General features: G+C 37.3%; 1 protein-coding gene across 5 annotated transcripts in view; it reads left to right on the forward strand.

Annotated features, from left to right (window-relative positions):
- The window catches only part of PACSIN2 (protein kinase C and casein kinase substrate in neurons 2), a 53,879-nt gene extending 38,964 nt beyond the window's left edge, over nucleotides 1–14,915 (forward strand). For 4 of the 5 annotated variants that reach the window (XM_030238280.2, XM_050982410.1, XM_050982388.1 and 1 more), the window contains 8 exons: nucleotides 285–520; nucleotides 1,194–1,349; nucleotides 2,779–2,954; nucleotides 5,370–5,490; nucleotides 7,560–7,684; nucleotides 8,343–8,459; nucleotides 9,402–9,598; nucleotides 13,103–14,915. In XM_030238280.2, the coding sequence (XP_030094140.1) occupies nucleotides 285–520; nucleotides 1,194–1,349; nucleotides 2,779–2,954; nucleotides 5,370–5,490; nucleotides 7,560–7,684; nucleotides 8,343–8,459; nucleotides 9,402–9,598; nucleotides 13,103–13,215 (1,241 nt within the window). In that variant the 3' untranslated portion in view covers nucleotides 13,216–14,915. The remainder of the gene's footprint in view (nucleotides 1–284; nucleotides 521–1,193; nucleotides 1,350–2,778; nucleotides 2,955–5,369; nucleotides 5,491–7,559; nucleotides 7,685–8,342; nucleotides 8,460–9,401; nucleotides 9,599–13,102) is intronic. The other variant, XM_050982401.1, reaches the window with a different exon arrangement.
- The last annotated feature ends 1,256 nt before the right edge of the window (nucleotides 14,916–16,171 follow it).

The raw sequence follows: 16,171 nt of genomic DNA on the forward strand, positions 1-16,171 counted from the left end.
AAAGTATGTTGAGAAACTGAAGGCAGTTCAAAGGGGATCTCACATGTGGAATACTGAGAATTGTGGTACAGGGGTAAGGACGCCAGACTAAATGAATATTTCTTTTTCTGGCTTAAAAGTTTGTAATACTCTAAATTTATGTGAAAAAAAATTGTTCCCTTTTCTAGGTTTGCATCAACATTGTTTACAAGTGAATATAAGTCATTAGTTTCAGGTAGTTTCTTGGGAATATAAGTTCCATGTGGGTGATGGTTACTGAGAATGACACTTTTTGTTGTGTTTAGGCCCACAGTATGGAACAGTAGAAAGGGCTTGGTGTGCTTTTATGTCAGAAGCTGAAAAAGTGAGTGAACTACATCTAGAAGTAAAAGGTTCACTGATGAATGAAGATTTTGAAAAAATCAAGAACTGGCAGAAGGAAGCCTTTCATAAGCAAATGATGGGAGGATTTAAGGAAACCAAAGAAGCAGAAGATGGATTTAGGAAAGCTCAGAAACCCTGGGCAAAAAAGCTGAAAGAGGTACAGCAGTAGATTATGTATTAGATATCCTGTGTTATAATATACTAATGTTTCAAATCTCTATAAGGGAGTAAACTCCCTCTTCTTTCTGCTGGACCCTCCTTTCTCTTAAAGGTCTCTTGCTTTCTGTCCTCTTCTGAAAATAAATATTTTTCTCTTGGCCTCTCCTAATCTTGGTGAGTTCAGTGAAAATCTGGGGAAAGTGAAATTTAAGATATCATTTTAACAGTATCTTATTTCATGCAATTGAAAATTGCAAAATAAATGAGGGAAAAATGTGTTTGTGGGTTTCCCCCCCCCTCATATAACATTATTCTTAAATAACAGGTTAGTAGAAGAAGGGGGAGCAGGTGAACATGGGCATGAGTGAGAAGTGTTTAGTTGGGGACTTTCTGTAAACCTTTTGTTGCATCTGTTCAACACTTCTCTAAGCTGTATGAGTGACATTTTTTGTATGGTGAAAGAATGCTCCAATAATTTCCTTACGTTGATTCTTATGTATTGTTCATTCTTTGGCCTAAATGAAAACAATTTCCCCCTCTCCCCCCCAAAAAAAAAAAATCATCCTGAAAACAAAACCTGACCATTTCTTTGTTGCAACATGCTTTTATGGCTAAGATTTTATGGTTGCTGTAGACTGTTCCAGATGCAAAGACTCAAATCCCTTTTGTAGGTGGAAGCTGCAAAGAAAGCTTACCATGCTGCCTGCAAGGAGGAGAAACTGGCTATATCCAGAGAAACAAACAGCAAAGCTGATCCAGCACTGAATCCTGAGCAACTGAAGAAATTACAAGACAAAGTGGAGAGAAGCAAACAAGATGTACTAAAGGTATACAGAGTTTTTTTGACCTATAGCTTGTGCATATTTAAGCTCTTTTTTCCTCCTGAATGTGCTGTGAACAGCAGCACATAGCTCTCTGTCAGTTCCAGTTCTGTACCAAGGTTTAGTTTTCTCCCAAGAATGTGTTCTTGCAAGTTTTTCTTCTCTGAAGATGAATAATGTATGGCCTCTATTTCATTTAAGTACTTTCAGCAGGGAGCTAAGCACAGTAAGCCAGCAAACTTCTAGGGCAGAGTTCTACTTATTTATGAGTGAGGGCTGAGCTATTTCACTCATGAATCTGAGAGACAGATGCCTAAAACTTGCTGACAACTAAGTATGTCATCATTCTTGACTGCAGAATGCATTTTAAAAAAATGAAGCTGATATAATCCACTTAAATAAATGCTGTTCTGTTACACAGTTTGCTTTATCTCTTCAGTGGGCTGCTACTGAGTGGCTTTTAATGTATGATTCCTCAAGGATATCTTTTTCCTTTGAGAATGCTTTTCTGGCATCTGGAATGTTATGTTCTGTCAGTTGGGATCTTTTAATTCCTGCCTATGGACTACTTCTGTGTATTAGTGCAGAGTCTGAGGTTGTATCTGTTAGCTGAGCTCACAGTGTGTGCAGTTTATGTTCACAAGGATGTACACAATGTTTGGGGTTTTGGTCATAACTCACAGTATACTACGTAAATTATTAGAGGAGAAAACACAGCACTTTAAAAGATCTCCAAATACTTTCAATAACTTGAAAGACTTCCTGCTCTGATTTGCTCTGTAACTCCTCTTGTCACCGACGTGTTTTATGAAAAATCCTTTCCTTAGGATTTTTCCACTCCTGAGAAGCTGAGAGGCCTCAGGAACAAACTGTAAACAATTCTGATCTGCTGCTGTGGAATGCAACAGGGGGAATCTGTGATTGGCCTCATCTGGCTGTTTCCAATTAAGGGCCAATCACAGTTCACCTGTCCGGCCTGTCTCGGTCAGAGACAAACCTTTGTTATTGATTCCTTTTCTATTCTTAGCTTAGCCTTCTAGTGAAATCCTTTCTTCTATTCTTTTAGTATAGTTTTAATATAATACCTATCATAAAATAATAAATCAAGCTTCTGATACATGGAGTCAACTTTCTCGTCTCTTCCCTCACCCTTGTGGACAACACCACAGCCTCTGGTTTTTATCTTTAGAGTTACATTAACATTTGTCATGGTTTCTGTTAAAAAGCCAGAGAAGAGGCTTGGAGGTTTATTGTAACTGTTTCTGCAGTTTACTTAGATAATTCCCTTTGTGCCCTGAGGTGGGTACAGTGGTCATGAGAAGAGTTTGCAGCCTGGCAACTTGTGGTCTAAACCTCAGCCATTACTGCATTGATAGGTCTGTGTTGCAGGGCAGTAATAAAATATATTGCTAACAATTTGGTTTTGTATCCCCAGACAAAAGAGAAGTATGAAAAGTCACTGAAAGAATTAGATAATGCTACTCCTCAGTATATGGAGAACATGGAGCAGGTATTTGAGCAGTGCCAGCAGTTTGAGGAAAAGCGGTTGCGTTTCTTCCGAGAAGTGTTACTGGAAGTCCAGAAACACCTTGACTTGTCCAACGTTGCAAGGTAAAACTGCTAGACTTCAAAATTAATGCTTAAAATACTTTTCTGTGGAAAGTAATAAATGCTTCAAGTAGATCAGAGTTCTGATTTCTTTCTAATGTGTTGCTTCAGTTTAAAAGTGTAAGTGAAAGAGATTAATTCTTTGTTTTGTCTAAAATGAGATTAGCACCTATCTCTAACATTTGCCAGAACCAACAAACCTTCGTTCTTGTGGTGTTTTATAATCAAAAATGTTCCAATTAGAAGGGATTCAGCACTTAGAACCAAAAAATGCTGGATCAAAGATTGGGAAAAGAAGGTCTTGTTTTATTGTGTGTCTTGCATGTTTATTAGAGAATAAACAGAAATTTATTAGTGTAGGACAGCATGAAATTTGTAGTCAATACATTTATTGTTAAAATATTAGAGCTCAGTAATCAAATTACCTTGATCTGGAGATGAATCTAAGATCCATAAGTTAACCACTACCGAACTCTTGTCCACCTTAATTTCAAGGTCTCTTCTTTATACTGTCACATGTATCAAGCATGTCTTGTATTTTCTTCTTTCTGCCCAAGCCCTCACTGTATTCCAAGAAAGCTAAACTTCTGCTAGGGAGCTCCAGACACAGGAACACTTGTAGTGAGTGCTGTAACCATGGCAGTGTTTTACATCCCACTTCTAACAGTAGAGGTCACGTGCACTCTGCTTAGCACTTCAAGTGCAAGGAGAAAAGGAAGAACTGATTTTAACCTGAGGAGTGTCCCAAACTGGCTTGCTATACTGTCACACAAATGTTAATGCTGGCATGAGGAAAGGGGGTGGCACAGAGACAAGAACAAAAAAGAGCAAGCAGTAGGTAAGGGCAAAACCACTTATTTTGGCATCATTACCATTTTGGGTGGCTTCAGAGTTCTTACTGAGCTGCTGTGTGAGATAGATTCTTTGTACTATCAGAGTGGATAGATGGTAGAATTGTTGCCCATTTGATTCAGTTTCATCAGGTTAAATGAAAATACAAATCAGAAATAAATGAGAAATAGTTGACTGAATGGACAAGGCTTGGGGAAGAACACAGAATATGACCAAGTGGAGAGGCAATGATTTCCTTTTAAGATACTTAGAATTCCAGGAGTAGTCATAATAAGCATCAAACAACAGAACTATTAGGGTGAAACCAGGGAAAAAGCAGCTGTAACTGTTGATCTCTTTCCTTATCTTTGCCTCTTTAATACAGAGATAAAAGATGTAGAATTAGTCATGAAAAGAAAGTTTGATTTTTAACTGTAATGATGCTAAAGAGCACAGTCCAGAAGATAGCCTGTACAGATGTAGACCTAAAGTTTATTGTTGATTTAACTGATGGCTGGTAATGCTTTCTCAAAATACATGCCTCTCCATTGCTTGAATACATTGAAGTGACTGCTGATGTAGGAAGAAGCCCATACTGTGTATGTGTTAAAGCAGTCAAGTATTGTATAGAAATTGAGAAATGTGGAAGTGTATTTTGAGAAAGTTTGACTCTTGACAATGTAGCACTAATGAATTCTAATTCTAAATTTTGTGTTATTTGGTCTGGAAGGATTTTCACAAATACACTACCTTGACTATAATAGCAGATGAACTATATATAAAATAATAGCAGTTTTGTGTCTCTTATTTTAAGCCTTGTGACTGTTGTGTTGAGATTTTTTTAAACTCTGAGTTCCGTATTGCACCATATTGGTGGCTTTGATATAAATATATTGTCATGCACATTACCATGTGCATGGTCTAGCATCAGAGCTGTATCTGCAACATCACTTCTGTTCTGTTAATGAAAAACAACTAGAGTGAGAGACAAGAAAAAGTAGTGAGGTTCTTTTTCACAGTGTTTGATTCAAATCGTACAGTTAGTAAAATCAGACAGTACCCCAACCAGTAAAAGCAGTTAGCAGATATTATACCTGCACAGGAAAATGTTTAACCCATTTACCTCTGCTTCAAGTTTGGAGGTTTTATTTTTATAATTGCTTACAATCCTTACTGGATTAAAACAGAAGTTTTCACAGAGTACTATGGACAAAACTAGTTTCTACTGGCTTGTAGATAAGCTTTGAAATTCAAGAAACTTCCAAGACTGCAGTTCAGTTGTTTAAATACAGTCCTATGTTTATATATATATATATTAATGACAGCCAATTAAATTACACAAGAGTCATAGTTTTAAAATCTGGCAAACAAGGATTTTATGGTGTGGTGAACTTTGAGCAAATTTACTTGTTGGACTACTCTTCCCTTTTTACAGGCAGTTAACAGGTCTGTTAGTTTTTAAAAGTCTATCTTGCTGTTAGTTTCTTCAATACTATTGTGAACTTTAAATTTTTTTTTTTTAACTGCTTAGGGATTTGCCATGTTTCTAAATTTGATACTAAATTAGAAGACAAATTTGCTTTTCAGTTACAAAAATATCTACCGTGAGCTGGAACAGAATATCAAAACAGCAGATGCTGTTGAAGACTTGCGGTGGTTCAGAGCTAATCAAGGTCCAGGGATGTCAATGAATTGGCCTCAGTTTGAGGTAAGGTCACAGTACTTAAACCACAGAATTGTTTTGTTTAGTTTTTTCCTCTTTGCTTTTTGTAATATTTCTTTCTGGTGTAATTCTTAACCTCAGGCTTCCAACACCGAATCTTTGTTTTGCAAGTCATAGTATTTTCTTATCTCAGTTTTCACTGGGCCACAACTTTTGGTAGTGATTATGTTGAGCACCTATTTAAAGAAAAAATGGGTAAAGCAGAAAACTACAGTGCCTTTTTTTAAGCTTAAGCCATTACTGAAGTTGTTAGCCATTGTTTAGTTGATACATCTCTGACACCTGCACATGTTATCCTTTATGTTTTACTTCTCTCCTTTCGTGTGAGACTTCAGTCTGAATTTCCTTGCTGTTAGCAAGTAATTGTAGCACATGTTGCAAAGACTCTGAAAAAGTCTGAACTAAACAGTTCAAAATTTGAAATTTGATACTTAAAACTTAATACTGCTCTATTTAAAAAATAAGTTCCACCTTTACCCAGTTAGTCATTTTATTGCTGGATGCCATTTTCAAAAGGAAGGAGTTTTTCTAAGTTGTGTTCTGTTACCATAGCCTACAAGAATTATGCACAAAAATGTGTCAGTGCAGATCATACTGCTCATGTATGATAGCTAGAAGTGGAATGAGTTGGACCAGAATATGGGTTTAGTTGAAATAAGTTCTAGAGATTAAATAAGTGGAGTAGAAGCATAAACTCTGGAGTGTCTCACTGTTTCCTTATTAACCATAAAGGAAAATAGCACTTGTTTTGAAAATACTGAGTAACTTCAGATTGGAGTTTTCAGGAAGTAAATTCATACCAGTACTGTAGAATTTCTTTGCCTGAAACACTGAAGTGCAGTTACTTCTGTGTGGGGAAATTACTATCCTTTTTCTTAAACATTATAATTAACAAATTAAATGCTCCTGTTACTGTTTTCCTAATCCAGTTTTTTCTCGTTTACATGCTACAAGGATGACGTAAGTAAAAAAAAGTCATGATCAAATGACTATGAAATTGCATTGTAAACTGCAAATATGCATAGGTCAGTGGTCTTTTAACTGTGGTAACTCAGAAATCCAATATGTATTTCTCAAAGTTAAAATAATGAGGTATTTGAAGAGCTGTGCAGAATGCAGTGGACTGACTCTGCTACATAGGAGTAATAGCAACTCTGAAAACTTCAATTTCCTGATAAAAATACTTATCTCAAATACCATCTTGTGTACAGCAAACTCTCCTGACTTTTTTTCTACTTTCAAGACTTCTGAGAGGAAACATCTCAGCATAGGATATTTGCTTGCATCCAGTTTGTTTTCTGTTGGTTCCTGCTTTGTATCAGTACAGTGCATATAGTATAACAGGATATCAAAGCTTAACTTGACTTAATGCAGGAGCTATGTTTAGGTCTCATCATGCCTGTCCCATCTGCCTCTGAATGGTTGAAAACATCAAGAAGTGTCTACAAGTGGCAGCATTAGTCTTGTCAATACTTGTATTGATTTGAGCCTTAACTCCTGTATATGGCTTTTTAGGACAATGAATTTCACTAAATCCAGAGTGAAGTACCTTTGGGGCTTAAATCTTAGGCACAGATTTAAATTAACTTCTTCTTTGTAAGTCATCTGAGAGTCCTTCTTGAGAAGTAAGCCCTGTCTCAAAATGCCTTTTTTAATTGAATGTTAGAGTTACCTTTTAAAGGCCAGATGTCTTGGCATTATTTGAAACTGTGGGCCCTCACAGTACATCTTTTAAATGTCTGTACTGGCCAGCTCTTTTGATTGCTCCAGTTGTGTGCCATATCTGGTATTTTAAGTCTTTTCAAGGGGTTCAGAATACTATACAGGGAAGTGCAGGTAACTGGGATTTTGTGAGTAGCACAGACACCTGTTTGCATTGCTGGAGTAGGAACTAGATGAGAATTGTAAATGAAATGTTTGGAGTGACTTTTTTTTTAGTAATTATTAGTAGTGTTGAATATATAGATGTATGTTCCACAAGTCAGTGTGAAAATTAAATGTGATAATTACTTGTTCCATTGAATTTCTCAATCCCGTTTTGCACTCATTGGTAGGAGTGGTCTGCAGACCTCAATCGCACTCTCAGTAGAAGAGAAAAGAAGAAGGCTTCTGATGGAGTGACTCTGACTGGCATCAATCAGACAGGAGACCAAGTTTCACAGCCTAACAAACATAGCAGGTAGCTTTTTTTATGCCTAAAAACACTAATTGGAAAAGATTGTTGCCTTCAAATGCACTAAGCTCTAAAGGATCAAAAAGTCACTGTCCAATCAAATGATAATTATCTGCGAGCATTTTTAGTGATGTCTCTGCATTTCACAAATTAATTTGGGAATTATTCTTCATTTTATAGCTCTCTTTCCATTGGGAGCTGAAAGAAAACAAGTTTCATGAGAAACGGAACTTTCTGTACTTGATCTGGTGGGCTCTTCCTACCTTCCCATCTCTAGAAATGACAATAATATTTTCAGGTCTTAGTTTGCAAAACATTTAGTCACATCAGAATTCTGGATGTGATTAATACAAAACTGTTAACATTAACTGCTTTAAAAAGGAATGAAGCTGGCTAGAAAAATTGCATTGCCTTTTATTGCAGTCAGTAGGAAAAAAGAAATTGTGGTCCACAAAGGATATTCTAATTGTGGAGGAATGCTCCATATGTGAGACTTTCCAAGCTTTCTTGAGTCTTATGCTGCATTTGATAGATGTTTTGGTTGGTTGTTTAAATTTTTTTGACTGAAGGAGGGGTCTGCTAAGAAGCTGCTTAGTGGGACACCAGTGACAGTGTTCTCTTATACAGATAGGGTCACCATAATGCTTTTTCTTTTCCAAATTAGCAGTCTTAGTGTCCAGAGTAACACAGTGCAGTCAGTACAATCAAGTTACAATCCCTTTGAAGATGAAGAAGATACTGGGAGCACTGTCAGTGAAAAGGAGGACAATAAGATCAAAAAGTTGGTGAAATGTTGTTTTTTAATTGTTTTCACATTTGCACTTTCTCTATCCAGGGTTTTCTGTTTTTGATTTCTATAACACTACGCTGGTCAGTGCATGATGAGTTTTTAAGCAGTTGTGTAAACAACACTGTAACCTAACTTGTCTTTCCTAACAGATGCCATATCTGTTGCTTGATCTTTGATTTCAAACTAGTGTGGTTATTGGCAGTTGCTAACAGAATTGCTTTTGCTTTTTTTCCTTCCTTTCCCAGTCCTATAAAATGTTAAAACTGATGTGTTTTTCTAGTGAAACTCCTTCTGGAGCTTTACTGCTCTGTATCTTCTCACTGAACAAATCTGCCTTTAAAATGCTTTCTTTTTTTGTTTAGGACCTTCTTGAGCAGCTGCCTGTTGCTTCAGTCTACACTCTGTGGATATTCCACTCTCTTAATGGGCATGTGCATGCTGAACAGTGAACGTCCCTTTAAATGATCAAGTTGTTGCAGTATACTGAAGTTTTTTTATTGGTGGCTTACAATATAGAAAAAGTGTTGGAAGCTATCATAGAGGTGCCTAGTGGTTTGGGAGAAAAGTTCTGCAAAGCAATTTAAATGTTTTACCTAAACCCGATAATCCCTCTCATTGACTGTGGCATCTCTTTTGCCTTTCCAGAGTAAATAATCCCTTGATTATGTGGATTTTTTGAGAGAGAAGTCCTTTGAGTTTGTGGGGAGAGGAGATTGACATGTGTTAGTTTTGCTAACTTTTTAAATGCTTTTCAAGAATGTTTTTATTTTTTAATGAGGCATTGTCAGTTAAAGATAGATGAGAAGATACCGGAAAGAAAGTTTCAAAGCTGGGCCTTAGAGTGGAGTTTAAGCATACTTAGGGGTGTCTTAATGGTATTTCTAGTCTCCTATTTTAAAAGTGGAAAATAATAATTTCAAAATTGATTTTCAGTGTTAGCAGCTATGAGAAAAACCAAAGCTACCCTACAGATTGGTCTGATGAAGAGTCCAACAACCCCTTCTCCTCCACTGATGCAAATGGAGACACCAATCCCTTTGATGAAGACACCCCTCCTGCCATGGAGGTGAGAGTACGTGCACTCTATGACTATGAGGGCCAGGAGCAAGATGAGCTCAGCTTTAAGGCTGGTAAGTTTGCAACTTTCCCTTTAAAACATTTATCAAAAAGGAGAAAGGCAGGGGATTTTTTTTCTCTCTTCACCTTTTATTTTCTGAAGTCACCTGTTTCTCTGGATGTACAATTCCACATGCAGGATCCTATCTAACTATCATCCCTCCTAACAGTGCTTTTGGTATCCCCTGTTTGGCAGCACTGACTCCTAAGCTCTTTGAAATGTGTTGGGTTGCCTCTGAGATACTCCTTTCTTACTATCTTAAGTGAAACAAAACTACCTGCAGAACTGAAAATCCTCTTTCTCTCTTTTCTTCCTTGGTGACAGTAACAGCTGCTGCTTTTAGCTGTCGGGAAATGCCAACCCTACAGAGTTGTTTTTTAAAGGAAAATACTGCAGCAGCAATTCTTAAAATTGTATTAAATCAACTGTTTAAATGGAAAGCATCGAATTTTTGGCAGCCAACTTTCTGCACTACTAACTTTTTAGGGTTGAAAATTTAGCCATGGACAGATACTTTTTAAACTGTCTCTTTTCATACCTCTTCAGTGTATGTTAAGCACAGGGATTGTCTTTACCTGGGTTTTTTCAGTCTTGTATTATATTAGGGTACACTTAGTACACCTCTTCCTTCTTAAGGTGTTTTATCTCCCTTGAGCCCTAAACCCTTTTTTCCCTCACTGTTACAGGAGTTGAGAGAACAGAATAGATCCAACTGATGGGGGAGACCCATCACACACTGTTTCTACACACAGGAAGGTGACATCATGGTGTGATGGCTGCACACCACAGGTGCTGCTGCCTCCAGCTGAAATCTACCCCCTGTTCATGACTTTGAAGCCAGTTGTTCAGCTGTCATGCCCAGAATTGCAGGAGACATTTTCCAACCAGGAATTCAAGAACAAGATTGCAGGAGTAGTTTAGCAAAAGCAAACAGAACTTCATTTTGTGCAAGAGAGAGATAGATGGTCTTTGAGTTTGTCTCTTTTCCTATTTACTTGTCTTTTATTCCCATCTCCTGTAATAACCAGATTACTTGTAATAGAAAAACAGGATTCAAGGGTTGAAAAGAAACTCCAGAAAGCTTTTGTCTGCCTCCCTTTCAGGTATGGTTAGTTAAGGTTAGTGCTATTTCTGTACCAGCTGCTGTGGTTCTTAGGTGGATGTTAGGGCTAAAAGTTAGGAAACCAGTCCATGTTGTAGCTAATCAGGGAACTGCAGGATGTCTGTTCTGCTGATGAAGGGGTTGCTCAGAACAGTGTGTCCCCTGGTCATATTCTAAATACAGTTTGTGCTTTCTGAACCAAAACACCACCCAGCTCAGGTGGTGGTGCTGCACCTTTAACTCACCTCTTTTTGTCAGTGAAACCACTGAATACCTGATTTTTCTTCTTTGTAGACAAGTATTGTAGGCTTCCAGAGTGGAGGAATGGGTTATTTGTCCATGAACTTTGCTAAATTGTGCCCTGACAGAAGTACAGAAGTAACAAAACATCTGGTACTTTCTGTGGAATGCACATAAACCAAAAGTTACTTTTCATTCTATAGATTTTCACCTTCTCCATTTTTCTCAGCAGGGGATGGAAGCATGCTAATCCTCTTGAAATAGATCTCTGGTGCCTGTGAAGCAGCAAGGGTTTACAGTAATGAGTCTTTGCTTGGCAAAACTATGCAGTGTTTATATACACAGATGTAATGGTTAAATACAAAGTTAAGTGTTTTGTGCTGGAGCACCATCTGTGTCACTTGCATTAAGCCACTGAACCAAGTGGCTCTCGGTGTGTGAGGTCTGTAGAAATAAAGCAGAGGAGGTCTGAACTGTGAGATATATGCAGACCTCACTTAAAAAGAGTTCAGTACTCTGAAGGAAGAGCATTAGAGAATATTACAACATCAAATGATGTCATTGATACAATTGGAGGAAAGGGATGATGTGCTAGACCATGAATCCCCTTAGAGATGCTGAACTAATAGGATGGCTACTTATTAGGCAGAAGTGTTAGTGTGACTAGCTTTACATTGAACATAAAAAAAACTAAGGAAAAGAACTCACAAGGTCAGGTAGGAGCCAATTTAAAATGTACTCAATCCTGTGTTCCTCTGTAGATATCCCTAGGCTCCTAGCAGCTGTCAACAGAGGATTAATGCATTTTAAGGATTTGTTCAAATGGACATGGATATTCTCAGACAGGATTTCCTTGGGTATTCAAAGACTTTACCTACAAAATGCTTCTAAATACATGTTAGAATATGTGCTCTGCACAGTGTCCATTAAATGTACTTTAATACATGAAACTTTTTTTTTAGTAGAGTACCTTTACATTTGGTGCTTTTTGTTTTGATTTTTTTTTTTTTTTTGTTTTTTCTCTTGGCAAAGAGCCATGGGAGGCTTCCAGAGAGCAAGAATAACTTCATTCATATCCTATGAGAGGTTTTATAAGCATGTAAGAGGATGGGACATAATTATTTACAATATTTGTATTGTGGCCCTCGGTGGCTGAGAATAGTGACAGTATTGGGGACTGTCCCTGCAATTGTGACATTGCAGAGACAACCTTTACTGGTTGTCCCTGCAATGTTGTCAGAGTATGTTATTGTGTGTTCTGGTTTTATCATCACATGGTTTCATTGTAACTGCTGTGCAGATGACACTTAAAAGTGTTAATATTTTCTTAGACTTCCAGGATCACAGAGTTTCCAAGCCTAAGCTTTGATACAAATGCATTTGTTAGGGCATACCATTATTGCAATGTGAATTTTGGATACTCTTTGTTTCCACTCTTTATTAACACACACTTCATGGAAGGTTTGAAATGCTCCCATTCTGTAGCATTAGAAAAAGTGGAAAAGTTGTTCCATACACCAAGTAGAGTAATTTTTTCATTTGTTCAATGGGTATTTATTAATTTTCTGATAAAAACTAGAAGAGATGAAACTTTAACCTTTTTATCACGGAGAAAAGCTATAAAGATACGTATCTTGAGAAGATTTAATATGAAGCTTGTCCATTTCTACCAAAGAATTTATAGTCCTTAAGCTAGTTTTTATTCTCCTAAATGACACCAAGACTCTCTACTATTTGGGACTATAAGTGATTATTGTCTTCATCCTCTATTTCCTGTTGTTAAGATAAAACACACGTCAGTTTTATCTAGGGAAAACTTTGACACAAATTAGTTGCACGGGAGGAAATAATTGTTACTCAATTTGGTCTTTTTTGCCTGGCTGAGGTGGAGCTTCCTTTGCTCCTATGGAGCATCTTGGAGTCTGCAGGCTCTCAAAAGTCAAAGTATTCCCTGAGGATGTGGAATATCAGATGTGCATTGCAATCAAAATGAAGTTATCTTATAGTTCATGAATGTCTGAATGGATAGTCTGGAAGTTAGCAAGCAAATTCTGAGTTATTTAATCTTTGTAGCATTTTCTTCCATGTTTCCCTTAAAACCCTAAGACAATAAGCCTAATGAAACGTTTCTTTGACTTGCACTGAGATGGGGAAAATGTTCCTTCTTTTCTTCAGGGGATGAGTTAACCAAAATGGAGAATGAGGATGAGCAGGGCTGGTGCAAAGGACGCCTGGACAATGGACAAGTTGGTTTATACCCAGCAAACTATGTGGAACCAATCCAGTGACAAAGGACAAAATAAACATAGAAGTGTCACAAGAGCTCTGTAGGCCTGTACAGTGTATTTAGGTGAAGTGAGAGGAAACTGAATGGATGTATAGAGTGTATATATTTTAATGAAAAGATGAGAGCTTGATACCCAAATAAGGCTGAATGAAAGACAAAAGCTTGACATTGTTCTCACAACTTGTACACAATGCAAAGGAAAGGAGTAGGGTTGAAAAAATAGTATGATAGGAAAAACACTTTTTAAACTTTTTCTTCCCACATGGTCTGTTATTGTGGATCCTAAACATTTTTGCATTTTCTATGCTTATGCCTCATCCTACCCAGGTATGTGGCTTATGCTCACTTTTGTTTAATCAGTTATTTTAAGTGACCTTCAGTAACTTGCAACTTGAATTTTAAAGATTATTATAGTTAATTTTTTATTTGTTCTTATCAATGTCTGAAAGATGCAGTATTTTTTTATTTAAATGCTATGTAGTTAAGCACCTTTTTGTATGCTTTTTCAATTAATACTTAAATTATGACATAGATTTAGTTACCACTTGACTGAATGAAAGCTCTTTCCTTGTTGTAGTAATCTTTCTGTGTTGTCAGCATGGCTTGAAGTTGTAAATGGAGTTGTAAAATGAAATACTGTATTTAATAAATATCTGTTACAGAAGGTTATTTGTAGCAGAGATATCTGCAGGTGTTGGGTTGGGATTCTATTACATATGTACTTTATGTGGGTTAACACTTGAACTAAGAGTTTTCCATCTAGATCTTAAGTGGCATTCAAAAAAAAAATGAATTATGCATAAGCCCCAGAAGAGTGGCTATTTCCAGCACATGTTTGCAGGGAAAAAAAAAAATCTCCTTTTAACTGCTAATGATTTTTGGGTGATTTGAAATGTTAAATCTGTGAAGGCTGATTATCTTAAACAGAGAAGACTGTAAAATAGACTAAATGCTTTTATTAATAGCCTATATATGTTGTGTATATGTACATATAATTTGATATTCCAAAATATGAAAAGCATGGCTATTACTTATCAAGCCTTTTGGTGTCAATAAGATTCAGACTATTTTAAGAGTTTAAATTATAGGTGTATTTAAATCTGCTTTCCTGCCATATTCATTACTGTACCATAGACAGAGTATTCTGTGATAAGATTTTTCAGAAGTACAGTAAATACACTAATATATTCAAAATCAGTATTTGTGGATAAATTAATGAGTCAAAGTATAAACTAGCTTTAGTTCAAACATGGATTATTGTAGCAGAACACTGTAAAATCTACATTTGTTTGCAGTTACAGCTTGGCCAGGTGTAATCGTGTCAAATATGCACTTGTGACATTGAAAACTGGGTTGTAAAACTACAGCAGATCTGTGTTAAAACTAAGTATCAGGTAAGTAGATACGCCATGTTAGGAAGCTACACTGTAATGAAGTTAACAAATCTTTTTAAAACACTGTTGGTAATCTTGGACCCTATCATTTGCTTTTTGAGCTTATAGATATATTTAGTCATCATTTTCAGTGAATCCAAATGTGCAAGCTTAGAAAGTGGATGTATGTATATGTCTGTCAACAAAAACTTACCAACATATTTGTTCATCCACAGGACAGTTGCTGAAATTGTCAGGAATTACAGGTTTGGGTCTCTGTATTGTAAAATATTTTAGAAAACAATAAAATCTGTTAATCTCTTAAATACACAGAATGCAACTTTTACTATTCCAATGTATGTCAAAGCACAAATAATCATTTGTGCATTTCATTGCAATTCATAGTGACAAAATCTTCATTGTGTAAAAGAACCAAAAGCAGGAGTGTGACATGGGTGACATTGTGCCATTTACAAAAAAAGGGAGGTGCCATGCACAGGAATTCTTGGCAAAACATTCCAGCAAAATCTTCATGGAAGAAGAGGAAACTGTCTTTTATGGGTGTACAGAGTCCACTGTGATGCTGCTTTCTGTGCTGTTGTCAAGCCTCAGATAGTGTGGGTGAGCAGCTAAGCTTTTTCTTTCTTTTTAAATATAGTATCTGAGTATTTTCTGCCTTTGAGTTTTCTTGTTGACTGGCAGTGATTAATGCAGTGCTGTTTGTGACAGCTGCCTGAAGGTTTTCTCTCATCTCCCCCATCAACACCTGCTGAACAGCAGATCAAAGAGGTTCATAATCAGTGGCACAGGGTCTGGTTGGGGGCCTGTCACCAGTGGTGTCCCCCAGGATTAATTGTTTAATATATTCATCAGTGCCCTGGATGAAGGGGTTGGTGGTGACACAGAGCTGGGAGGAGCAGCCAATCCCCCTGGGGCTGCCCAGCCCTTCCCAAGGACCTCAGCAGGGTTGAGATGGCTAGAGGAGCTGTCTGAAATCCAGAAAAGGAAGTGCAGGGTCCTGCACCTGCAGAAGAATAACCCTGGGCACCAGGACAGGCTGGGGGTCACCTGCTGGAGAGCAGCTCTGAGGAGGAGGGCCTGGGGGTCCTGGTGGGCAGTGAGCTGTCCCTGAGGGCAGGGACACCAGTCAGAACTCTGTAAGGTACTTTTGCAGATGTTTCACACTTCTGTGATCCTAAGTAACTTATTACATAATAAATAATCAACTGCCACCTTCTGTTTAAGCTTTTAATAAATCCACAAGTCCAAACAGGAATCACTCTGGGGAGCACACAGTTATCCTCCCACTTTTTATTACTGTAGTCAGTAACTGATTAAATGTTCTTGTATTTCATAGCAGTTTAGTTCAGCTTTTATGAGGGACATTAGCAAGAACTCTTTGAACATCCAAGTCACTTGTTACCTCAGCTAGATCATCTTGACACATGAAATCTCCAAGCCGGCAAGGTAAAAAACCAGATCAATTGTGAAGTACTGTGGTGATAAGACACTTCTAGAATCTGTATGCAGAAAACTCTGAAATCTGACTGCCCTGGCAGAGATAAAACATCATGTGGTAAATGC

The sequence above is a fragment of the Serinus canaria genome, chromosome 1A (assembly GCF_022539315.1).
Source record: "Serinus canaria isolate serCan28SL12 chromosome 1A, serCan2020, whole genome shotgun sequence".
Classification (NCBI taxonomy): domain Eukaryota; kingdom Metazoa; phylum Chordata; class Aves; order Passeriformes; family Fringillidae; genus Serinus; species Serinus canaria.